Genomic DNA, 24,266 nt, shown 5'->3' on the forward strand with positions numbered 1-24,266 from the left:
AAAGAAAAAAGTTCCTGAAGCTTTAATCAAACGATTTACGAATAGTTTGATATAATTTTATAAAAAAAACTCACTGTATGAAATGTAATAAATCGAAATATATAAATATATAATAAATAGTACAATCCCAATATATGTTCAAATTATATTTAACATTTATTACTTGTCGATAATATTTACTAACTTGAGAAATGATTGTTGTTATTGTCTAACTTGAGAATGATTTGACTTACAAATTTATGAAGTTCGACTATTGACTTACAGATTTATGAAGCTCGACTATTGACCGATTACATTTAATACGACCGAAAATCCATGTATTAACATGGTGCGCACATAATTTCGCGGCTATTTACCTTATTTGCGTTACATTTAACAAAAAGAGATATTAAAAACAACAGAACACAGAAAATCATTTTGCATTGGTTGCAATATTTTAATATCTGATTCTCTCTTCACAAGAATTCTTCGTCAAAAATTCTTTAACGTAAACATCATTATCGTATTGTATTATGCGCATAAGTCTTCTGCGAAGTTAGAGTTTTTCGTACAGTCTGTCAATGTTGGGACTGTTGAGCGTGCATATTCCACAACTGAAGTCTAACATATGATTCGGGAAGAAAAGCAGGATTTGTTCTTGCCTCCAATGCATGTATAGGAAGATATTGGATAGCAAAATATCGATTGTCTTCTCATGTCTTCTGATCCTGCAGATAATAATAATAATTACAACACATCATCATTGCAACGTTCAAAGACTCGACAAGAGTGATTTGAAAGAACTTTTTTTTAGTCGCAAGATTGCGTTCAAAACGAACGTTACAAATTACTTATTTCACTCTTGTTAGATTCGATTTTATTTAACACAAGTGACTTTTCCACTTACTTCTTAGTTCCCATTATATGAAATACGTAATCGGATTGCAGTTGCACGAACGACGTAGCATTATATAAGGTCCCTCCATCTTCGTCGGCTGTGATCCGTGTAACTTCCAACTCGTCAGTCAAATTGACGTCAATTCCGTACATACTATTGGTTGCCGTTAAAGCTAGTCTGGGATTCTCATCATAACATTGCCCAAGTAGTATCACTTTATTATTCTTAGCGAAGTTATAGGTCATATCATACGCCGTCTTTATCGAATCTGTTGTTATAATACACGTGCCTAAAATATTAAATGTAATCAGTAATATTTAAGTCATAGTTAAATAATTATCTCGCATATTGAAGTTAGATGAAATAGGAAGACTTTTTTGAAGCCACGATATACGTTATACATTCTGACGTGACATTTTCAGCTAATTCCGGATTATGGATACAATAACATTATGCTATTGATGTAACATCACGTACTCCAGAACATTTTGAATAAAGATATCTCCGTGTACTGGTGGATCCTCGTTTGTGTCAAGAAAAGATCGACGTAGCGCGAGTTGTACTCGATTGCAGTTTTGTCCCCGTTAAGCTCTAGTTCACCCACGTTCGATTCTTTCGGGAAGACCGCGGTTATTACGAGTTCATCGGAGTTCCTCGCGTTGCTACTGTTCCCACCGATCAGATCGTATAAGGCGTACATTCTCCAGACCAACTTGGACAAGCTCTCCGGCAACTGTCGTTTTCATTACGAACAAAATTAGTATGTTGTTGCGGTGTGCACACTATGAGGTTCCACGGGATATGTCGAACTCACGTTTTCATAGCGTGCGACGATCTTATATCTTCGCAACGTCGACAATTCCCGCGACACCTCGTAACAAGAGTCTGTATAAGGAATAAAAGTTTTCCCCGCGGATTCCTTTTTGCACTCGCCGTAAAGCCCCTCCGCTTGTCTGCTTTCCTCGAGCTGCTCGCTGCTGACCTCGCCAATTAAGTCCATTATTATAGAGGATCCGTGGCACTTTCCTTTTGTGGTGTTGGACGGTCCCCAAGCAATATTTAACTTAATGCGAGATAGATCGCTCGGTTCGTTGCTCAAGAAATCCCATTGCCACGGCGTGCGCCTTTCGGCCTCTACGCAGAACTAAATCGATCAATAGTCAGTTTCTGTTGTATTCAGTGTTGTCATAGATTCTTGATGTAAAATTGCTAAACTCACCTTTGATATGGGCTCGTCAGGAACGATTTTGTATGCTTTAATTTTAACGACATCCGACAGAGAACTGATGCTCTCATATAACGCGAACAGACTCCACTGGTGAAGAATCTGCGAGGACTCCAAGTCGCGATGTGTCAAAGATACTATGTGATAATTTCTGTTTCTAGAGTATTCCAATTTCGTCTAGTAAGAAGAATTTGATATGATAGATATAGATGCAAACGTAGTTGTAAATTATGTTACGTTTAGAAGGAACGTTCACTGTCGCTATGATCAGTGACTTTTTTCCTTGCGCACATGCAGTTCCGCAAAAGCAAACTCTTTCGGCGCATTTTTATGCGCAACTCCTCTAATTTTATGACTCAGATACAAATGATAATCTAACCTCCGACGGTGTCGGATCAAGTGCCTCGATGTAAGCAGCTAATCCACAACTGCCTTTTGGTGGCATGTAAGTGAGGTAGTCTAAGAGATGTAGCCCGATCAAGGCAAACTGCATGCTCGGCCATGCTCTGTATAATTTTTGAGGAAATAGATTATTGTATACGTATTTTTCAGTGCTAAGCTAAATTGGCATGCATTAATGTAAGTGACACGTCACTTACTGATAGTTGCTTCGATGGGAAGACCAAACTTCGTTAACCAGACTTTTGTACGACACTATGCTTTCACAATCGAACATCTTCACTTGCATCTGACCGCCTATCTCGGGAAGTTTGATGTTAAAAATATCCACCGTCTGTAGGGCAAATGAGATGAAAATAGGATGAATTGCATCTTCATTAAATATAATAAGTACTTGATAACAGTAAACATTTACCTCCGTCTTGGAGATGGGCGTTTTAGCCACTGTATATGTTATCGGACACGAAGGACAAAATTGTTTCAATTTTGATTTCACAGAAGCGCCTCTAATACTAGTGAGCGTTGTAGCATGTGCTGTAATTCCTGTCTTGAGATTTTCTGTGACAAAGACATGCATGGAAAGTATGAAAATTTGAAAGAATTTGAGAGAATGAGAGAGAACACAGTATACGAGTTTTACGATATGTAAAATTTGGGCGTTTACCGCGAAAAACAGTTAAAAACCGAGTTGAGCATTGATTAAAATCTTATTTGTTCCAAATATAAAATTAAATTTGGACTCAATTTTAGTTAGATATTAAGTATTAATGTGATCCATGTATGTGCCTGGACAAAAATTATTCTAATGGCAGGATCGTATTTAAATTTAATTTGAACGCGTGTTAAGAACATATTTGAATTAAATTATTTTTTAATTTAACTTTTGGCTTTTATCTAAGAAGTTTAATTTGGTCCATATGAAAGACAAGTGTGAACCATATTTAAAACATATTTAACTGTTTTCCGCGGGTTCTTATAAATCTGAAACTACTAAATTATCAAAATCCACAATGCAGCGAATATGATGAAAATCGGACGGGAGTCCGAATATAATAAAATAAAATCGTTACCTCCTGAAGCATTGTAGGAAATAAATAGGCGTTCTTCGAATCCGAATATGATGTTGACAGGAAGGTACCCGTGGAACGACTGAATCCTCTGAGCGCTGTGCCACGCATCAACCAACGGATTGTAATTCTCTATTGTCTCGATGGCGTGAACAGACGTGCTGAAAGAATATCGAACATGTATGTGTAGAGTAGTTCCGTAAACTCAGACGTAAGGCGACGATACTTCTGCTATTTCTATTCCATCGAACGCACACAAAATGAATCATATGTGCGCGGATATCCCGAACAAGGATTTTTACCGTAAAATAACATGATTGTTCCGTTGGGGGAAATTGCGTGTAAAGTTTCCCCTCATCGAGAAGAAAGTCGTTGTCATCATCGCGAGTCTAACGTTGGTACCGAAATCTGTCATTTGCAGCGATTCTATCGTCAGGGGCACATTGATACGTTGCTGATTGACATGAAATTCCATGTTGTGGTACATGCGATATATGTTGTCCGACAAAGAGGACAGATCTGAAAGATTGAATACATGAGGAACGTGGCATGGGCAGTAATGACATACCTTGAGTCGTTATAAACTTACACTTCAATCCGCTGACGATGCTTGTCTCGTTCCAGTGGATGCACAACACTGTTTTTTCTTGGATGCGTATAATTACTTCCAAGTGCGCGGGGCCCTTCTTTCTCTCGTCCAATTTGAATTCTTTCAGAATATCTCTTATATTTGTCGGATTGTCGAAAGAAGTCGCTAACGAGTGGAAGATTCCTTGCGCTTTGACGTACAACTAAAATTGCATCGCAAGGAAGTTCGCCAACCAAATCATCATCAGTATTCACGTTTTACGACAGTAAGAGCGAACAGTTGCCTGAGAAAATATACTCACGGATATGTGATTAATGTGCGTTCCACTGCCATAATTATTCAAAGTTACGTAAATTACTTCGGGAATATTTGTCGAGGGGTTGGCTATGATAATTCCGTGTAGCACAGCACCGAATCTCCTGGAGGAATCTTGATAGTCAACCAGGTAATTGCCAGTAACAAGATACTTAGCATTCAGCGGTTTCCGGAGCAAACGACCAAATTGTCCCGCAATTCTGCCTCTGAAAGTAATTCAACGAGAATAATTACCGAATCTCATTAGAATCTACATTACATAAAAAAAAAAATTGTTCTCATACTTCTATGTATTATTAGAAGTAATAAGAAATTCAATTTTTTGTTTTTATCCTCTCGTTGATATATTGGTATACTTATTGATGTACTTACATGGGCTTGTAACAAGGGAACGTGCTGCGTTCCATAGATTTTAACATCGTGTAGAAATAATTGTACAAGTGCTGGCAGGATTCGCTTTGCATGTACCAATACAGAGATATTAATCGGTTGGGAGTAGGGTTCGACACGACCAGCAAAGTCAACGCAGCTACTCTCATCTCCAAATGTTCAGTTCTGTTGACTAATATTGGCCAGTACACAGGATAGATCTGCATCAAATAGTCGTATGAACGATACGAATTCTGTTTGTTCTCTTCTTTCAATTCCAAACGCGTCAAACACTTACAATGTCCGGCCTCAGCGGCGCTATGGGGAGAGAAGCCCAAGCAGCGAGTGCTCGAAAATGACGATTCATCGATTCATTATTGATACCGTTGACTATAGGCTCCAAAAAAAATTCGACGAATCTGCCTAATTGTATGTTCGCCAGGCCTTCCAGCCAGATCATCTTCTGCTCGTACTGTGTACTTTCTACAACACGCGTCACAAATAATTAACTGACGAGAAATCGAGACCTTGAGAGTCGACCGCAAGATGTTAGTGTCTAATTATACCCCCCTCCCCCCCAATGTGTCATTGATATCAATGAAGAATCCGCTTCTCAATTGGTAAATTCTTGCATGAATTACAAATGTATACACCGAGTTGAATCCATGGTTATTTACCTATGAATTTGTCGACGTACAGACGCACGTAATCGTTCAAGATCTTATGTGAACAATGCGCCAAACAAGTCTTGTATATCAGCGTCCCGTACGCGAGGATCGCGGTGTTCTGCACCTCCCTGGGAATTTTATTCGACATAAAAAGGAAAGGCTGTAGACTGGCTAGCAACGATACGTCCGGCTTCCTGATGTGGAACGGCAGCTGCATAAGAAGCTGGATCGCGGATATGTCGGACACTTTATTGTTTTGAATAAGATCCAATATGAAAAGCGCAGACTCCTTACTTCCGACCTGTGGCAACGCCTCGAGAAACATATTCCTGTAATCATGATAATCAACAAATGCAGAGGTTAGTTACAATTTGCCCTGAGAAATAAAAAAGAGAGAGAGAGAGAAAGAGAGAAAAAGAGAGAGAGAAAGTACAATGGAGATTGTCCTAAATACCGTATCGTTTCCTCCTTGTAACTCGTCCCCAAAAGCCGATCGTACGCTTCTCCCAGATCCACGCGATCCAGCATACCGAGATAGTACAGAAGCACGGATATCGTAGTGTTGTGCAAATTAAGGATTTCAGTGTCCAAGCCGGGATTTTCGAGTCTCTGGCTTAAACGGTCCAGCAGGCGATTTATCTACACAGCAAGATAATGAAAATTCAACCGAAGTGAACAATTTCGCCGCATCAAATAAACATAAAATGCAAAAGGAAGATACAAGAAAAGATGGACTTACAGACTGAAAGACAAAACTTTTGTCAGGAGTGCCTCTCCCTTGTGTGAGATCCGCCTCTGGTAGCTCGTGTTGAAGCACCGTCGTTCGTAAATTGTTCGCGACTATTTTATTCGTCGTATCCTCCACCGACAATAATTCCATCGTTTGCCTGAGAGATGAAGAAAGAATGTTACATGACTAACACGCGTCGAAAATACACGTTAATATTAATGTCAACTATAATTAACGTTCTTGATTCGCCGATGTCGGCTGAGATGCCGATTTAACAAAGCTCTAACATACTTCAAAGACAACACAAGTACATATTTGCACGAAACGTACTCGACGAAATGGTAGTGCGCCTCGCCCATACTTTGAAAAGGCTGCACGTAGATACCACCGGATGTGTTGACAAAAATGATATCGCGGGCAAGTCCATCGGTAAATCTCAATCTGTAAATTCTCTCGCTGCTCTTTAGGACGGGGTTCTGAAAAAGGATCATGGTATAATTATATTAATCGAGAAAGTGTTAATTAAATGAACAAGATGCACCAATGTCAATAACGTACTTGATCCTCGTCGGTGCACTGTACTTTAGGAACGTTCGACCAGTGACGATTCGGATGACCGATGCACATCCGAGGATCCAGCGACTTTCTTATCAAACGTTGATTCTCTCCTTCAGGACTCACGATGTAATCGACATTGCATTTGCCGTAATGATTTATCTGCAAATTAGAGCTTTACGTTGAATGTACGAGCGCCGGTATTGTGACGAAAAATATGATATAATTTTTTTATTAAATATACATGCGCCGGTATTAAGAATAAAAAATATCGCCCGATCGATCGACACGCGGAAGTGCTCGTAGCTTACCTCGCTGGAGTGAAACGTTTCCTTTACCAAATTGAAGAGATCCAATTGAAAGATTCCGGCTATACTCCGTTTTATATTCGTCGCCCACGCGGGTTCAGCCTCGATGCTGAAATTCTCGATCAGACCCTTGTTGTACGACAATTGGAAGGGCTTCAAGAGTTGCAGCAAGGCATCATCATCGATGATATCAATGTTGTCACCCATGTTCTTCGCCTCTCCGTTCCACATGCTCGTTTTCAACGATTGTAACTGACAAGAGACATTTGGGACATTATGTCACATGATAATCACAATAGATTTACTATGAAGCAACAAATAAGAACAATAAACGACAGTTCTTGTATTATATTTCTAATGAAGTAATAAAGTAAGGGAGTAATAAAAAGAAAAAAATTAACAAGTAAATAAAAAAAATTCTATTGGAAAGAGACAAGAAAAGAAAAACGGGTCTGCATTAATTTCAGGAATACCTGTGCGGTGACGACATTATCTTCCGCCTGAATTACGAGTTTTCCTTTCAGACTCCAAGACGCGGCTGCGTTAGATGGCACTAACACACCAGTGCTCGACACAACATTGTAAGAATACACATACTCCTTCCCGGACCTGAATAAACCTTGCACGACATGTCCAGCGTTCAACAGTAGGAATACAAGTAATAATCCTCCTGTTCCTTGCACGCGTCTGGATACGAAGTTATGATCTGCAAAATAAAGAGATCTCGTTTATAACATTCTTGTGCATTTAAACTATCAGTTTTTTTAAACGCTCGCCCTCGTATTTTTCTCCGCAATTTTTAGTTACACATACATTTCGATGCGTTCTCATCGCTCGTCTAAATAAGCAAACAGTTTCGGTGATGAAACTGTTTAAAGATGGAAGATACGAGGACCGGCGTTTCTTCAATTACCAGTGACACGTTATTAATATCTAGCGATAGACCCATCGTTTATGACAGTCCATCTTTCGATCGCTCATCCGCTTTCTTGTTCTTTTTTTCCTTTCAAAAAATACACCAATAATCTATTATAAAATTAACTTATATACCTGTAAGACCCATAATGTGCGATCGTAGTTCGACGAATGCGCATCAACTTCCAGCAAGTCGAGGCATGACCCTTACACTTCTTATCACTGTGACCTACGGATACACACGCAGGCGTTCATGCACACATACACACAGGAATTATTCTTCCGACGTATTATCTTCAATGATATGAGTCACACGTGTATCATATTATTGTTGGCCATTTCCTCCAACAGAAGCATTTAAAGTACATACGTATCATATTGTGTAATAATGTTTGTTGACGTATACTAAAGTGTGTGCGTGAAATTAATTTTTAAATTACACAGTAAATATATTAGTACCTTTGTTTATGTAAAGCCTGCACACGTAATTGCTTGTACTACAGATGATAAAGAATTTTACAAAATACGCCTTAAGAAGTAAGCGTAAAAATTCTAGGATAACTCGGATAACTGTCTAGTGATCTCTCGCTTATTTCCCAGTTAAATTATTTTACATTGTGACAAAAAGATGATAAAAGTAACGGGAGTTTTGAGCTTCTCGATAGCCTCTCAAAGATAAGACTCGAACACTGACATTCTATTATGTACAGGTTTATTTTCCAATTATGTACAACCACATCTGTAGTGTGTGTCACGTCGGTCTTATTTAGTTTATTACTATACAAAAGTTGGGTTTCTTTTTTTTAGATGTATACCATACATCTGGTAATTTATCGTAATGCATGTATGCATGCATACATCGTGTACAGAATGTTGTTGCGCGCGTTATATGTATAAAACTATCGGTAAGCATATTAATACTAATAAACCAAGAAATTTGACAAAATATCATTGAAACATACGTATATAATTAAACACATTGATTATAAAGGCTTAATTATTTTCAGGATGGACTTGGCGTATTCCCAGGCTTCACTGTAACATATCAGTTTGATCTTAGTCATTCGACCCCTCTTTACGCGATTTACAACAGCACAAAAATGGCCGAAGGTGCCGTTAGTCGCAAAATCGATACAATCAACACTTACTTGTGTGCAGGATTTGCTTGATCCAACTGTTCGCTAAGTTGCTGAATGAGGCAGGCGAACATCTTAAGATGTTCTATAGTTTCGCCCTGTAACCACGCTCTTGGCAGAGTACTCATAACCTAACATACATAAAGTTAATTAATTGCAACTCATTTGAAACATTAAATATCTAATAATAATAATACATAATAACTATCGATTAACACGTCTCTACCAAAAGTTAATCACCATACCATGTTTGCTTTAACTAAAGCATCAGTTGGAGAAGAAACTCTCAGTCCAGCCAGTAAGTAACGATTTAAAAGAGAGCCCAATGCCAAGTTCTTCAATTGCATGTCTCCGAGTAGACCCTGCCAGCTCAATAAATTTCGCAGCAACTTGACAGCCATTGCGAATTGCCTTTGAAAAAACTGATGCTTTGTATCCCAAACTCTGCAATATTACGTTAAATTATGAGCCGAGGAGAACGGTGAGATACAAATTACTTGAGATATTAACCACTACCTCAATTACACATTTAACATACTCACTGTTTTGGAAATATTGGTATAAAAACATCGTTTTCGACGGCAGCTTTAATTTTATCCAAAATAGCGTTAAACAACGTTTCCAGTTGTTTGCTCGTGTCATTTAAATTCGGATATTCCTTGATTAGGCGATTTATGATACCCACAAGACGTAACGTTTGGGACGTTGACATTGGATCCCATATTTTTTCGATGATAGCTGTAAATCACAGAATATTAAAAATGTCAAATTGTTTACAACGTCGTAAACTACAAGACGCAATATTGTCCTTACATGTTAATTTTGGTATCACGATTTTTTCGATTGTGGACGGTATCAATCTAACGTCTGGGTCTCGTTTCAACGATTCCTCCGTCTCTTTACTGTCCAACGCGTACAGAAGCAACGTGTTGTACCACTTTGTCCGTTCTATATCGGCGCTTTCCTACACAGATGCAGTTTAATATCAGAGTATTAATATTCTTTTAATTAATTCTTTTAATATTCTTATTAATATTCTTTTGATTAAATTAAATGTAATAATTTAATCTAACAAAACCGCTTGTTGTCGAAAGAGGACAAAGTACCATAATTGGATTCCAAGTGACCAGTTGCAATCTGATGATCGGTGAAATCATTTTGGGTATGCACAACGACACATAGGCTTCTGTATAAGCATCCATATCCGTTTCTCTCCATGATTCAAGCTTTGAAATAATACCGCGTACTGTACAATACTCATCCAAGACGTCGGAAAATATATCTTTACAGTCATTATCTATTTCATCTGTAACAAAGTGAGAGGATATCGTACAATCACGATGCGCACGCAAAATCGTAAGCGAAATACTTTACAAGGACCAAAGCACAGTATAAAATCGCCGTCTACTACCTTTTGCTTGCTTAAACGCAAGATTTTGTTGCTCGGTAACTTCGTCATCGCTGGACATGCCATCGATATGTTTTGGCAGAGTTGAAGCTAATTCTCTCGCTCTCCTACGACGGGCTCTTCTACCTTCCCTCTCTGTAGCTCGTCGCACATGAGCTTCTACTTCCGGTCCTCTTCTCACACCTTGACCTCCTACAAGGCAAAAAGTACCGTAGAATTTGCGTTACGAAACTATGGCTGCATTCAGCAGAACAAAATGATCAGTGAGCGCTTAGTGATTATTGTCTGTGACTGGAGCATTCTTTTAGATTCTTCATAGACCCAGAAGTATTTACTAATCAGGAGCGAGAATCACTAAGCGCTCACTGATCATTTTGTTCTTCTGAACGCAGTCATTAAAACGCAAGAACTTTAAGAAACACATTTTAGAAACCGAAAATAATTGTAACAAACATTGTATTTTGTCAACTGTATACTATGTATGCTAGTAAATATAAAAATTATAAATATGAATGTTTACTTGATGCAGTAGTTATTTCTTCCGCTTGATCCCTCGTGTCTTGCCGTCTTCGTTCCATCAACTCGGTCGAGCGCTCTCCATACAGATCCAACCAACGTTGCTCCAATTTGATAACCAGGGGAAGCTAACAAAAACAATTATACATTTAAGTTGATTCAATGAGCATATTCTGTTATTCGGAATTGACGATGTTTAATTCAACGTTATAATTCAACGGCACTCCATAATGTAATATATAACTCTTAAAAGCGTTGATTCATTTTAGTCGGTAACTTTATAAATTACTTAGAAAACTCTTCGATACATATATGACAACACTGTTTAGACATTAATGAAATAAATAGACATTAATTTACTTACCACAATCAAATTAATTTGTATTAATCGCTCTCGTATACATATAATGAATTTCACTCATATTATGTGTATATGTACATGTATCTTTATAAAATGTATAACATAATACAGAGAAGATAATGACCCCCGGCAATAGAAATATATGTATGTTACATGTATACATAACTTCTTTGTTCTACAAACGATTGAACTCACTAACATACTACTAAAAAGCTTTAGAGATTTCATTTTGTTTAACAATATTCGTGGAAATTAAGACCGTATGAATATTCAGTAGTCAGTTGATTTGAATGAAGTTAAAAGAATAACTAATGAAATATTCTTTTGGCTCTATATCTCTAAACTTTAACTTTAAACTTTCAAAGTGTCCAAGATATAAGATTTACAAGTGTATACGATATTTTAATGACTGAAAAATAATGATTTATGATCATTATGCCCAATAATTTAGTTTTATCGAATTTAACCGGTGTTTTAAATTTGCAGCTTTAACGTTGCGTGTTAATCGCGAATAGTATGATAATTCAATGAGATAAATTTTTCAAATTCGATTAGTTAATATCGTTGATGCTTTACTGGCCGGAAAATCTCTGCCAGCCACATATTGTACGATCAATCCCAGTGCACATAAATCAAACGTGACAGCGTATCAACCCACCTTCTCATCAAGACACTCTACCAAGTCAGTGACATACCCACGCAACTCTTGGTAATATCTGAAGCGTTGTGCGAAATGCGGTGTACGGATTTCACCCATGTCCAATTCTTTCAAGGCTTGCTGTAGTTCTTGCTCTAAACGTTCTTGTTCTTGTTGATGTTGCCTATGCACTTCTTTCAGATTTTCTAACCTTTAAAGAAACAGCGTATGTATTTATATAGAGATTTACTAGTTTATTTTTTTTCTTCGTTTCAACATGCAAGATCTGGAGTGTCTAGAGTAGAATAGAAACCTTGAACGCATCCTATTTACAACTTCTTGCGGTGTAACAGGTACAATCTTTGTTGGATCTGGTGGTTGAATGGACGGCGGTGGTGGCGGTGCTGGCATTAATACCATCTCTAAAGGTACACCTGTCCCCATCATTTGATTAACATTCATACCCATCGTGAATTGCTGTTGTAACATAGAGTCTTGCTGTGCTGCTGCAATCTGCATATGTCACAAAAAACATATTGTCACAAAAATATGCTTTATATTAAATCATAATTTATTTCAACAAAGCACCTGTTCTTACCTGAGCACCAGTAACGCCTTTTCGTATCTGTTGAGCTTCCCACTCCTCTTCTTCATTTTCGTGCTCACTTTCATTATCTGAAACTAAATTACAAAAGCGTTTCAGGTCTGGCATTCTCTGAAATATTTTCGTATTAATTATCATATAATTACTGTGTCTTCCAAAATAATTATTATGTCTCAAGACTTACGTTTTATCGGTACTTGGGAAGCAAGGAACGCTTCTCTCCTTTTCTCTTTGTCGCGTGCTTCTGTGTTGACAGTCATATCGATTCGATCTTGAGAATCGTCATCATCACTGCGATCATGATCTTCCTCTCGTATTAGCCTCGACTTGCCCTTTTCATCACTACAGACAAATGAGTTGTTATAAATAATATTATGAATAAATTTATAGATGTCAATTTATTAAGCAATATTAACCACGATAAAATACTACCTCTGCTCTTCAATAGGAATGTAGTCAGTCCCCAATTCTCTTGCTTTTTGTCTACGTTTTCTTGCTGCATGGATCATAGCCGCATCAGGTATACATCCACCTGAATAATATTAAAAATTATTAGTTATAGAATATATGTACACACGAAGAACATGTTTCTGTTATGAAATGCCTAGAAAATATACTAATAAACTACGATAAAGATTTATAATTAATAATAAACCCTAATAATACTTTTTACTTATTATGACAAGCAAAATGATTACATATACATCTGAACTTTGTAATACTTTGTATAAGGTGTATAAATTATAATAGACATAATATTACTGTGTGTAATGTTTGAGATTAGTACATGAAAAAGAAAATTATATACTTTCAAGAAATATCTTCATAGTTTCTGCTTTATCTGTACTTTTGCGAAATTTATGATTGCATGGCTCATCTTCCTCTTCGCCCGATGTATAGTCATCCTTCCCTGCTGCCAACGCAGCGCGTCCGTTTAAAATCAGCGGTCCTGTGTTTTTTATTTTAACCTAGCAACGAAGATTATACATCGCTTAGTAAAAGTACAGACAGATAGAGAAATTCACAAGGTTCGTAAAAAATATCACATGTTAAAACTGTTCTACAACATAAGTTTCACGAAGATACAATTTTCACAGAAATTATTCCGAAATCAAAATAAGTTATCCTACCGACATAACAAAAGAATATGGTAGTGTAAAATATGTAATAAAAATATACCCATTAATTATATTAATTTATATTTAAAAAATTGCTTACTGCAAGATGATTGTATATAGCAACACGCAATTAGATAATTAAATAATTCAACAAGCACTCAACAAGTAATCTTCATGTTTATAATATGGGAAGACTACCCACAGTTTGCTTGTGCACAGTTAATTATGTATAAGACAAAAGTAACATTATATAATAAAGTAATTCTATTTCCCAAAAGCAACCATAGTTTATAAATTTAAAGTTATTCAAATTTTGCAATTAAAACACGTGTTTTCAAGAAAACTGCTGAATATATGTGTAAATTTGTAAATATACACAACTATAAAAAGTGACATTAAAATATTATGAATAGGTCTTCTTGCTGTACCCTCAGAGTTGTTCCAAATCTTGAAACATTAGTCAATATACTATGGAGAGATAAAATATCTTCTATATTAAATGATAAGTTACTTAAATTGGAGAAATTCTAATAATAATAAAACATCATAGAGATAGCTTACTACTAGATCATCTGTCTTTATTTCTAAATCTTTTTCCTGTTTAAAGGACATATTCGCTTGCTCAGTGTCCAGTTGCATTTTCTCTTCACCTTTCTTTTTCCTCCTCTCCTGATCTAGCTGTTTCATCAGTTTTTTGCTCCTCGATGATTTCTTGACTATAAAAACTTCTCCATCGTCCGCTGCAACATATTAAAACTATTAATCTCAAGTAATAAAATTGATATTTTGTTAAAAATTTAGTAGAAACAGCATCTACTACCTAAAAAAAAAGTTATTTGTCTAGAACAAAAAACTATACTTATATTAGAATATCATTTTTTGCTTCTTTCATCAGGATTATAATGGTAATTTTATATATGCATAGATCACACTATTAGAAACAATTAAGATATGACTTTTCTAAATCTGCTGTAGTAAGTATTTGATAGTTTGAAAATTTATTGTATCATACAATCCTTAATCTTTAAGAATTGTATAATAAATTTTCACTGACATTTTGGCATAAATATTTCATTGTGTTAAAAAAATGATTCTTATATTTCAAATAACGCATGTATGTAGTAAATATCCATATGTTAGCAAAAATATAATGGATATTGAAAATTTGAGTATTAAGGTAAGCAATCAAAATCTATATTAGTAAATTGATAAAAAAAAGGATCATATCTTTATTACAAAGTCAATTAGTCATCTCATATTATATAAGTTACAAGCCTTGTTTATAGAATCTTTCTCATGTTCAGCAATAATCCATGATTTACATGAAGCATTTCATGGGACAAGTTAATACTAAAAGTTTCCAAAAATATCCAAAAATATCTCACTCTATCAAATAAATATTATTACATAAGTAAAACTGAAGGTTAAAATTTCATTTAATATTAAATACAGGATTAAAATATTTGATAAACAGACTCTATTCCACAAACAAGTCATTTATATTTTTATAGAAACAAATTGGGTATTATGAAATTAGGCATATGCAATGAAAGTATACAATGCATGTACAAATTATATACAACATGCTATATACAGTAAACTTACATACATACATACTATCTACATTCAACAGAAGTCAGCGCTTAATGGTTTCCGATTAATATACTCGATTGAATTAATAACAATTTATAAAAACATATTTTAAACACAAACAATAATTACTGAACATTGATTAAGTATGACTTCTACTGAACATAAGCAGTGCATGAATGCATAGTGCATAAATGCGTATATGTATATACACCTTCTTCCAGCTCCTCTCCGAAACTGAGGAGCGTCTGCTTTGGCTTATCCTTCTTCTTCGCTTTAATTTTGATAGGTTGCGCGTCCTCCACTTCCATTCTGTTTTCATTATCTTCATCCTCATCGTTGAAAGGACGTCGTCGTATATTGCGCTTCGGCTTGTTGAATACAGACATTGCCGTTATATCAACGTTCCTCGACGACAACAGCAACGATGAAAGTACGATATGTGACCAGAATTCGAATCTTAACTGTTAAAGTCGTTGGATAAAAAGCGAAATGTTGCACATTACGAGAAACTAACGTTGGACCGAATTAAGTCAGAATCACTCGTTACACTAATGGATTTGTGGCATGTAAAGCTGGAAACAGTGCGAATACTCGTGGAAGAGTCAAACACAACCACGGAGAACCGACAAAACTGGATGCAGCGATACGTTCGAACACGGAATATCGTATTTAGAGATGGGTCACATATGACCTATGAATCGACGTCTGATCTTTTTTTTGCTCTAAAATAAATTATGTTCTTGATGTTTTCAAATCAGATAAATTTTTATATATTAATAGTTTTTAAATTTAATTTACGTTTATTAACGATATGCAAAATATCTCAATTATTTTTTACTTTTACGTGTGACTTTATGTTTTACATTGTAAGCACCATTCTTTCTGATATCGTTACTATTTCATTGAATAATCAACTGTCATGATGCACAACAGGGGGTACGATCGAAAATTTCTAGTAACCCTAGATTTGATTAATAACCATGGGTGCGTTCCGTTTCACTCATAAGCGCGCATCTATAGTTTATGTCACGTATACTATAAAAAATGCACGCATATGTGTGAAACGAAACGTACCCCACATATGAATAAAATGAATCCAAACAACACACAAAAGTAAGGGCGCATTCACACCTGTGGTGCGATTCTGTAACTTATTGGAGTTAACGATACTTTCGTCATCGTTGCGCAGCTTTTGTATACCATAGAAAAGCTGCGCAACGATAACGAAAGTGTCGTTACCTCCAGTAACGAGTTAAGCCCGTATCAGACTACGGATTGGGATTGAGTATTGGATTGAAATTTAACCAATCAGGAGTAAGTTTACTATGCTTGAGATTATTTTCTCTTTTTCAATTGGTCAAATTTCAATCTAATCTCAATCCCAATCCATAGTCTGATACGGGCTTTATGCGTTGTGTATTATGCGTTATGCAGAAGTCTGTGCTCTGGCCCTAATGCTGGATTCACACTGTATCCGACGTACGTCGTACGACGCTCCGCAACCAATCAAAAAGCAGGATTTTACTTCGTATCATCGGATCGCTTGGCCGTCCGTCATCGTCCGATATCGGACGAAATGTTGGTCATGATTCAACATTTGTCGTACGATAACGCATAGTATGAAGGGCAATCTGGACAAAATTGGGAAAAGATGGTATACCTTACTCATTTTAATATATTATAAAGTTTATGTCATTAGAGTTGTCGATAGACAGAATAGAGTTCTGTTATTTAGTTTGAGACACTTTAGCACACAAGACATTTTAACATACAAGACATTTTTTCATGTCAGACTTTTTTCATACAAGACATTTCTTATGGTCGGAAAGTAGGCGATAAAGTAGAGTTAACAATAGTGAAGAAAAATATTTCACATATCTTACACATATATATATATTACACATATCTTGTTGCCCGTACATAACTACGCTTATGCATATTTCTTGTTGTCATGAGTCTGTGCAATTGGCTGTCACTAGACGATTGCGCATTCGACCTGCGCAGCAAGGAAAGAAAACTTCCCCGATATCTTGCCTCTCTCACCGTTCTGTCAAACCCGCTATGCTCAGTCTATTATATATGTCTATGGAATAAATAAATATCAATTCTAACTTTTTAGGTTATGCGCATATTACTATTAGAGGAACTGTAGTCACCATTAACCATTTACGCCACCTACAGACTTTAAATCGTATTAGTTAATGTATGCAGTATGAACAGCATTTCGCACGGCTTCGTACCGTCGGATAACGGACGACGCACGTCAGGTGCAGTGTGAATCCAGCATAAGGTAGTGTTGCGATATTCACTACCAGTACTGAAAATACAGTACTGAAATAGTTCATGTCACGTATATTATAGATTGTCAGTGCTAGCAGTAAAGCCAGCGGCACACGGTGCTTGTTTTCGTGCTGCTTTTCTTGCTAGATGAAAATACTGCGTTCTGATTAGTACATTTCCGTAGATGGATGGAACTATTCATCTACGAAAGCAAGCAAACTAGCACGAAAACAAGCACCGTGTGCCGCTGGCTTTAAATATCGGAACGCAGCCTACCGCAGAATACCGGTCTAGAATATTGCAGTATAACAGCATTCTATAAAATGAGCTATAAAATTGTTACATGATATTATTTAGTTTATTAAATAAAAGAGACAATAAAAGAGTACGATCAAAGTGGGGTCTGTTTTTATCCATATCGCTTCATCTTTGCGGTTGTTAACTTGTAATAGTGTTTATCAAAGTTAACCTCTAATTCTACCGTGAAGAAAAATGAAGAGTGCGATGGCAGTATTTAAAATAATACAATCCAATGGGTTTGCCATGGCATATCGTTCATGTTATAGGGGATATTGCACTACAGAAGAAGTATATACACTGTCGAAAAAGAAGGAGCAACATCCGTACCTAAAGATTCATCCGTGGAAATCGGAAAACGAGTTCAGGAAATATTTGTTGGAAAACATTATTTACAATGCAGGTGGAATACAATTTTATTTAAGTCCGTTCGAAAGAATTTATAGTATATTTTAGAAATTTCTTTTTATTACATAGTATATATTATTTTATTATAGTATAATTTGTTAATAGTTATTAATTTTTATTAATTATTAATAGTATTTTCAGTAAAAATTTACTGCAGTAAAAGTTTCAATTTTATAATAAAGCATTTGAAGTTGCATAGAAAATAAAATTCATTGATTTGTTTTGTTACACATACATATGCATGTTGTATTGTATTGCATAATTATTACAAATAATATATTTCTAAATTGATTTGCAGATGTTTTGTTGCAGATGGAATGGTCGTGATAAATAAACCATATGGTATACCTTTATCTAATACATTTACAAATGATAAACCTTTACCTATAAAACAATGTCATCACATTGTAAAAGCAGTGGATTATTCCATAGAAAATGTTTTACCACATATTGCAAAAGAATTAGACGTACCTGCCTTAATACCATGTATAGGTGCAGAAAAGTATGTTGAGAAATTTTTTTTTAACTTCTAAATTTTTTATAAACAATTTTATTATAAGTTTTTCTTTTTGATAGATATATGTCTGGTGTCTATGTGTTTGCAATTAACAATGATGTAGTGAAACAGGTAATGAAAGCAAGAACACAAGCAACATATGCCCAGAAATTTAGAAAATATTGGGGAATTACAATTAGAGTTCCAAATGAGATTAAGGGATCTTATTATTTAGCAATGAAGTTAGAACAATCTCAATCTGGAAATAAAAAGGTAGGTCCTATATTTGTATACAGATATTTGACATAAAAATTTGTCCTTTGAAGCAACAAATTTATATATATGTTTTAGCCTATTTTTATAACACACTGGTCTAAAAATGAACAGAAAAGAGGAGATATTAAAATTATGAATGTAAAGTATAAACTTCTGTCAAATTCAACACATAACTTATGTTCTCTAATAGAGATAGAATCATCCGCAAGAAAATGGCACTGTGTTAGGTTGTTTGCTAGCATTATGTTATACAGCCCGATTCTCGGAGATAATTATCATGGATCACGGGTTCAGGAAATTATGGGTACATGGATGAAAGTTAATACATTTAGCGAATCATGTTTGAACATGCCAAAGATAAATAGACAGCTGCTAGAATTGCTAAAATTGACACCACGTCAGCAAGAAATTATTCCTGTTCACCTTCACTTGAGAAGTATACATTTACTCTCTTTTGGCAAGAAACATGAAGATATAGTGCTAGAAGCACCTTTACTACAACCTTTCAATTGGACATGCAAACAACTTATGTTTAAGAACATACCATGTGAAGCTAATGATGCAAGTATAGAAGAAATAAAAATAAATAATATGTAATATTTTATAAGATATATATATATTAATATGTATACACACACGTGTATATATGTATGCATATTAATATACAATTGCAATAAAGACTTAAAATTTGATTGGTAACATTTATTTTTCAGTATACATTTCCATATGTTTTATTTGTTACATTGATAATACATTTATCAATGACTTAAGACATGTTTACCTTTTAAAATTCTTCTCATAAGAATTTTTCTACCACCTGGTGTTGCCATTCTGGCATGCCATCCGTGCTTTTTAATTCGCATACGTTCATTTGGATGTGGGAAGTGATATCTCATTCTATTTCTAACAAATGTTAAACTCCACGGGTTCCACAATCTAGGTGTTGCATTAATCGTTGAGCAAAGTTGGCTCGAAGCTCCTGTTTTCCTGAAGAAATTAATTTTAATAACATTATATCTTAATATGTCTTAGTATTTGAAATTTCATTATAACATATTATTGAGTGATATTAATAATATAAATAATAACTTGGAGAAAAATTAAATTTATTAAAATTTTTTTAAAGGTAGATTTCATTTCATTGAACATAACGTTACTTGATTTATCATACTAAGAAGTAATAAATACAATGTATACATTTGTGTTTAAAAAATAAAGCGCTCAATGAGCAGCTGGTGATTGTTAGTTTTTAGTTAGTTAGATCTTTACATTTTAATTAATATTGACAAATTGTGACCGTTGTTTTCTGAACGCAATTATTATTGCATTGTATTACGGCAAAATATGTTACATCAACATGATTATAGTTATTTATAAGATATAAAATACATACGGCAACAATTGACATATGCCAGAAATAAATTTGTAAAACATGCTTCATATATCGTAAATATTTTAACAAGATTTTAAGTATAGCGAGAAATGCGTCTTGCCTGAGAAATTTGAGGTTAACTTTATCCAAGCCACCGAAAGTGCAATAACACGTGACATCTTGTAATTGGCGGAAATTGCCGAACATTTTTGAAGATGCAATAGGTAACTTCTTATTAAACTTGATATTTCTAATTAAACTCAATTCCCTTAGTAGAAAATATTATAAATATTTGAAAGTTAAAAACTTCAAACTAAATTTTTCCGAAACAACGTCGTTATTATAATTTTTGTCAAAGTTACGCGGAAATTTTTCACCTATTTCTCACTGCCAAATATTATTTTTTAACTTCCCTGACTACACCGTACGTGGCAAGCACGTCGCTACAACCCAGATAGCACTGGACATCCAATGGATGTACGTTTCGCGTCCAGTTTATGTCCGTATGTCCGATTTACGTCCGTGGAAATAAATTGGACGTAATAAAGAATGTCCTTATTGGACATCGGTCCTGTAAGATGTACGTCCAATGTACGTCCATCGGACGTCCATATCCACATTGTGACAAACGTACGTCCTATGGACGTCTTTTGTAAAAAAAAAATGGACATATAACAGACGTCCAATGGGTAGTGTCTAGGTAAATGTTATTCATCATCATTGAATATTAGGTGAAAAGTAAAAGAGTTATTGTCCGCAGCAGATAATCTAACATTTAATAAGAACGAGACAAAATTCGCATGGAATGAAATTCCACTCTTTAACGTTACCACCTTTAATTATTCTCTGAAAACGGCGTCACAACAACTTTGACACACTGTACAATTAGTTGCTAACACATTTTCTAATCGTACACATTCCTCTTTAATTAACATAAAACTAACAAATATCCGATGCTTCGACAGAATAATTTTCTTTATTTTCAGTAATCAATAAATAGTAAATCAATGTCGCGTGCAGTTGAAAGGCCTCCTCGCATTCTCCTCGTCGTCCCGGGACCTTCGAGAAAAGAAAAGACGCCCAAGGGCAAGTCTCTCTTGCTTCAACGGCGGGCCGCCGAGGCCCGCAATGTTTACATCGCGCCGATTGTGTTGATCGGCTCGCGAGCGACGACACTTTTTGCCCTTCGTATTAATACTCGCGCGCCATGCGTATTCGATCTCATTCCATCAACAGCAGCCGTGCGCGACGCGCTCGTCACTTCCGTCTCGTGTAATTGAAAGAAATGTATCTCGTCGGTCCTCGAGATACTCAAATCGGCATCGCGTCAGCGTCACGTTGATTAACCGCAAGGTCGAATTGCGAGTATCAGCGTTAGAAGCGTGAGTGAGTGAAATCCGGAGGACTCCAGCAGCCGGGAAGCAGGACGCCGGCACCGATACGTCACGTTTCCAGGTATGTGGAATAATTTATTATGTGGGAGGTCTCCGATAACGAGAGCGGACGTTTTACGAATTTTCCGGGAATAAGAAGTCGGAATTTCGCGCTCGGCATTCACAATCCGTCATTATCCGACTAGTAATCATGACTTTATGAATCTGCAATTACTCTCGTCAATCTCTGTCTGTTTATCTATTTATTGCGTTGTTGTATACAAGAGATATTGATTTAGACAGAGACGGATAACGGTCCATGAACGCGGATCTCTAATTCATTATGTTCTCAATTAAACATCCTGAATAATTCTGAACTGTATGAGTATACCGGTCTTGTGTAGAATATTCAACGTCATATCGCTTCTTAGACCGCGACCTTTTTTGTTTTCGGTCAGCGCTTCTTTCGAGTCTGTTTACTCTCGTTACGGGATCTAAATTTAAATGTCCATTCGTAAAAGAGTATTTTCGAGAGCACACAACTGTTGTCTCCGCTTCTTGTTGTCATCTTTTTTCGTCAGCTCTTTCAAGAGCTCCAAGTCCTATCTAGACTTTGATGTCAATAAAGAAAAAAAACCGTAGTGAATATTCTCCACTCATCCCGACCAAACATTCTTTCTCTACCGCAGGTTACCAACTAAGAACGCTAAATTTTTGTTCCAGACGTTGCGGGAAGCAAGTCCAGCAGACGCGGATGCCGCACCGGAGGATCCGGTTCGGGCACAGCAGGGTCGGCCGGAAGGTAAAGTTTACAAGTTTCCTACACATCTGTGTTCGATTCTTTACAATCTTTGCCTTTGCAACTTGTTCGTCATTAGCTCTTTTGAAAGCTTCATGTTTAATTTAAATTTTCAATGTTGGAACAAAAATATAAAGATAAAAATCCCATATCAAAATATTTCCGTATTTTCGATTCGTCTCGATCAAAGATACTCTCTCTCTACCGCAGATTATCAACTGGGAAAACTACTTTTCTGTTTCAGTTGTTGCGGAAAGTAACAACAATCCGGCAGATGCGGATGCCGTGCCGGAGGATCCGGTTCGGGCCAAGCAGAGTCGGTCGGAAGGTAAAGTTTACAAGTTTCCTACATATCTGTGTTCAACCTTTTACAATCTTTGCCTTTGCAATTTGTTCCTCATCAGCTCTCTTGAAAGCTTCATGTCTCATTTAAATTTTCAATGTTGGAACAAAAATATAAAGATAAAAATCCCATATCAAAATATTCCCGTATTTTCGATTCGTCTCGATCAAAGATATTCTCTCTCTACCGCAGATTATCAACTGAGAAAATTACTTTTCTGTTTCAGTTGTTGCGGAAAGTAACAACAATCCGGCAGATGCGGATGCCGCATCGGAGGATCCGATTCGGGCCAAGCAGAGTCGGCTTGAAGGTAAGTTTACAAGTTTACTACAGTCCTCTGTTTGACCCTTGGCGATCTAGAGCTGGGATATAATTTCCGGCTTGACTTGAATTACGATCGCAGGGGATAAACTACTTTTATTCGCCCGCACTGGTTGGTCAAATCTAACGAGCGAATGTGAATTTTTTGTTACAGAGTTGAAGCGGAACGTGGCCGGCTCTGACTGCAAGTCGTTTCGGTGAGTAAATACAAAATGAAAAGAGAAACAAAATACCGCATGACGGATGTGGGACTATGGGAGATAAAATGTCGTTCGAGTCAATGCAAATTGCAAATAGATTTTTGCATATGTATGTTTGTGACGTTGAATAAAATACATTGCTCGAAACAATCAGGGGATTACTTGATCGATAGCCTGCATTACATACGAGATTTAAAATACCGAATGATTCTCTCTTGATGTTCAGTCATCTGAATAAAAGATATTCATATCTACAAACGCGATATCGTCATCAGTTGTTTTATTTTCATTTTTCAAGCGGGTCGCAGAATTATTTAACGACAATTATTTGACAATATTCAATTGTCGGTGTAAAATATATTCGTACGCATAAATGCCGAGACCATTGGCTACTTTTTTTTATTTCCAAAACAGGCTGTAGAATTATTTGGCAACACTGGCCATTCATTATGATCCCTATTGTCTCGAGTAGTGTATAATGCGCGCAGAAATTGCGCCAGCGCACGCCGAGCTTGAGGTATCCTCGCTCGCGTGCCTTTGAATATCGCGATCGCGGTTATCAATATACGCGTTTTTACCCGCGCTGTTAACAAAGAAAGCTTAAATTCTCAAGTATCGCCAAAGTCTCGCGAACGTAAGCTTCGTCGTGACGGAACTATCATGCGTGAAAACTTTGCCCCGCTCGCTCTCTCTCTCTCTCTCTCTCTCTTT

The 24,266-nt window shown here is 36.2% G+C and overlaps 4 protein-coding genes and 1 long non-coding RNA gene across 8 annotated transcripts; 2 read left to right on the top strand and 3 right to left on the bottom strand.

Moving 5' to 3' along the window:
• Positions 1-145: 145 nt before the first annotated feature.
• On the bottom strand, positions 146-8,331 carry LOC105192439 (uncharacterized). Its single transcript, XM_011156585.3, has 22 exons — positions 8,153-8,331; positions 7,576-7,808; positions 7,106-7,354; positions 6,798-6,956; positions 6,570-6,715; positions 6,249-6,396; positions 5,964-6,148; positions 5,519-5,838; positions 5,140-5,324; positions 4,845-5,062; positions 4,459-4,678; positions 4,158-4,359; positions 3,871-4,087; positions 3,572-3,729; positions 2,917-3,059; positions 2,702-2,835; positions 2,482-2,608; positions 2,097-2,279; positions 1,692-2,021; positions 1,355-1,610; positions 887-1,166; positions 146-707 (listed from the first exon to the last, which is right to left on the bottom strand). Exons 1-22 carry the CDS (start codon positions 8,163-8,165, stop codon positions 536-538), a joined length of 4,278 nt encoding a protein of 1,425 aa, XP_011154887.1. The 5' UTR covers positions 8,166-8,331; the 3' UTR covers positions 146-535.
• A 381-nt stretch (positions 8,332-8,712) lies between these two features.
• On the bottom strand, positions 8,713-16,126 carry LOC105192438 (PAX3- and PAX7-binding protein 1). 2 transcript variants are annotated; one of them, XM_011156584.3, is made up of 16 exons: positions 15,602-16,126; positions 14,359-14,537; positions 13,488-13,647; positions 13,112-13,211; positions 12,864-13,021; positions 12,674-12,756; positions 12,389-12,588; positions 12,097-12,286; positions 11,082-11,205; positions 10,565-10,753; positions 10,260-10,459; positions 9,967-10,117; positions 9,696-9,891; positions 9,399-9,597; positions 9,166-9,284; positions 8,713-9,052 (listed from the first exon to the last, which is right to left on the bottom strand). In XM_011156584.3, exons 1-16 carry the CDS (start codon positions 15,774-15,776, stop codon positions 9,001-9,003), a joined length of 2,475 nt encoding a protein of 824 aa, XP_011154886.1. In that variant the 5' UTR covers positions 15,777-16,126; the 3' UTR covers positions 8,713-9,000. The 2 variants fall into 2 exon arrangements, with proteins under 2 accessions (XP_011154886.1, XP_025156517.1); XM_025300732.1 differs by lacking the exon at positions 15,602-16,126 and having other exon boundaries at positions 14,448-14,537.
• A 1,668-nt stretch (positions 16,127-17,794) lies between these two features.
• LOC105192449 (mitochondrial RNA pseudouridine synthase Rpusd4) lies at positions 17,795-19,759 on the top strand. Of its 2 annotated transcripts, none has more exons than XM_019845663.2 (4): positions 17,795-18,370; positions 18,688-18,877; positions 18,952-19,144; positions 19,223-19,759. In XM_019845663.2, exons 1-4 carry the CDS (start codon positions 18,163-18,165, stop codon positions 19,742-19,744), a joined length of 1,113 nt encoding a protein of 370 aa, XP_019701222.1. In that variant the 5' UTR covers positions 17,795-18,162; the 3' UTR covers positions 19,745-19,759. The 2 variants fall into 2 exon arrangements, with proteins under 2 accessions (XP_019701222.1, XP_025156532.1); XM_025300747.1 differs by having other exon boundaries at positions 18,199-18,370; positions 18,674-18,877.
• Positions 19,760-19,840: 81 nt separating this feature from the next.
• Positions 19,841-20,797, bottom strand: mRpL34 (mitochondrial ribosomal protein L34). Of its 2 annotated transcripts, none has more exons than XM_025300748.1 (2): positions 20,641-20,797; positions 19,841-20,134 (listed from the first exon to the last, which is right to left on the bottom strand). In XM_025300748.1, exons 1-2 carry the CDS (start codon positions 20,724-20,726, stop codon positions 19,906-19,908), a joined length of 315 nt encoding a protein of 104 aa, XP_025156533.1. In that variant the 5' UTR covers positions 20,727-20,797; the 3' UTR covers positions 19,841-19,905. The 2 variants fall into 2 exon arrangements, with proteins under 2 accessions (XP_025156533.1, XP_011154885.1); XM_011156583.3 differs by having other exon boundaries at positions 20,541-20,684.
• A 2,200-nt stretch (positions 20,798-22,997) lies between these two features.
• On the top strand, positions 22,998-23,538 carry LOC112589028 (uncharacterized). The gene is made up of 3 exons (XR_003113200.1): positions 22,998-23,019; positions 23,261-23,344; positions 23,510-23,538. It is a non-coding gene; the product is annotated as an uncharacterized LOC112589028 (long non-coding RNA).
• The last annotated feature ends 728 nt before the right edge of the window (positions 23,539-24,266 follow it).

This window comes from Harpegnathos saltator, unplaced genomic scaffold (genome assembly GCF_003227715.2).
Source record: "Harpegnathos saltator strain DR-91 unplaced genomic scaffold, Hsal_v8.6 scaffold381, whole genome shotgun sequence".
Lineage (NCBI taxonomy): Eukaryota > Metazoa > Arthropoda > Insecta > Hymenoptera > Formicidae > Harpegnathos > Harpegnathos saltator.

What these genes read in the sequence shown, in the direction of transcription:
- LOC105192439 (XM_011156585.3), bottom strand. An exon ending in TCCCATCGAAGCAACTATCA is followed by an intron (nt 2,609 to 2,701) that starts GTAAGTGACGTG and finishes AAAATTATACAG; the next exon opens with AGCATGGCCGAGCATGCAGT. An exon ending in CTGACGAGCCCATATCAAAG is followed by an intron (nt 2,022 to 2,096) that starts GTGAGTTTAGCA and finishes TGATCGATTTAG; the next exon opens with TTCTGCGTAGAGGCCGAAAG.
- LOC105192449 (XM_019845663.2), top strand. Translation starts at nt 18,163, where the DNA reads ATGAAGAGTGCGATGGCAGTATTTAAAATAATACAATCCAATGGGTTT. An exon ending in AAACATTATTTACAATGCAG is followed by an intron (nt 18,371 to 18,687) that starts GTGGAATACAAT and finishes GTTTTGTTGCAG; the next exon opens with ATGGAATGGTCGTGATAAAT. An exon ending in CTCAATCTGGAAATAAAAAG is followed by an intron (nt 19,145 to 19,222) that starts GTAGGTCCTATA and finishes TATATGTTTTAG; the next exon opens with CCTATTTTTATAACACACTG.
- LOC105192438 (XM_011156584.3), bottom strand. Translation starts at nt 15,776, where the DNA reads ATGTCTGTATTCAACAAGCCGAAGCGCAATATACGACGACGTCCTTTC. An exon ending in ATTCCTATTGAAGAGCAGAG is followed by an intron (nt 13,022 to 13,111) that starts GTAGTATTTTAT and finishes ATTTGTCTGTAG; the next exon opens with TGATGAAAAGGGCAAGTCGA. An exon ending in TAGAGTGTCTTGATGAGAAG is followed by an intron (nt 11,206 to 12,096) that starts GTGGGTTGATAC and finishes TGTTTTTGTTAG; the next exon opens with CTTCCCCTGGTTATCAAATT.
- mRpL34 (XM_025300748.1), bottom strand. Translation starts at nt 20,726, where the DNA reads ATGTTCGGCAATTTCCGCCAATTACAAGATGTCACGTGTTATTGCACT. An exon ending in GTTAACCTCAAATTTCTCAG is followed by an intron (nt 20,135 to 20,640) that starts GCAAGACGCATT and finishes TAATTTCTTCAG; the next exon opens with GAAAACAGGAGCTTCGAGCC.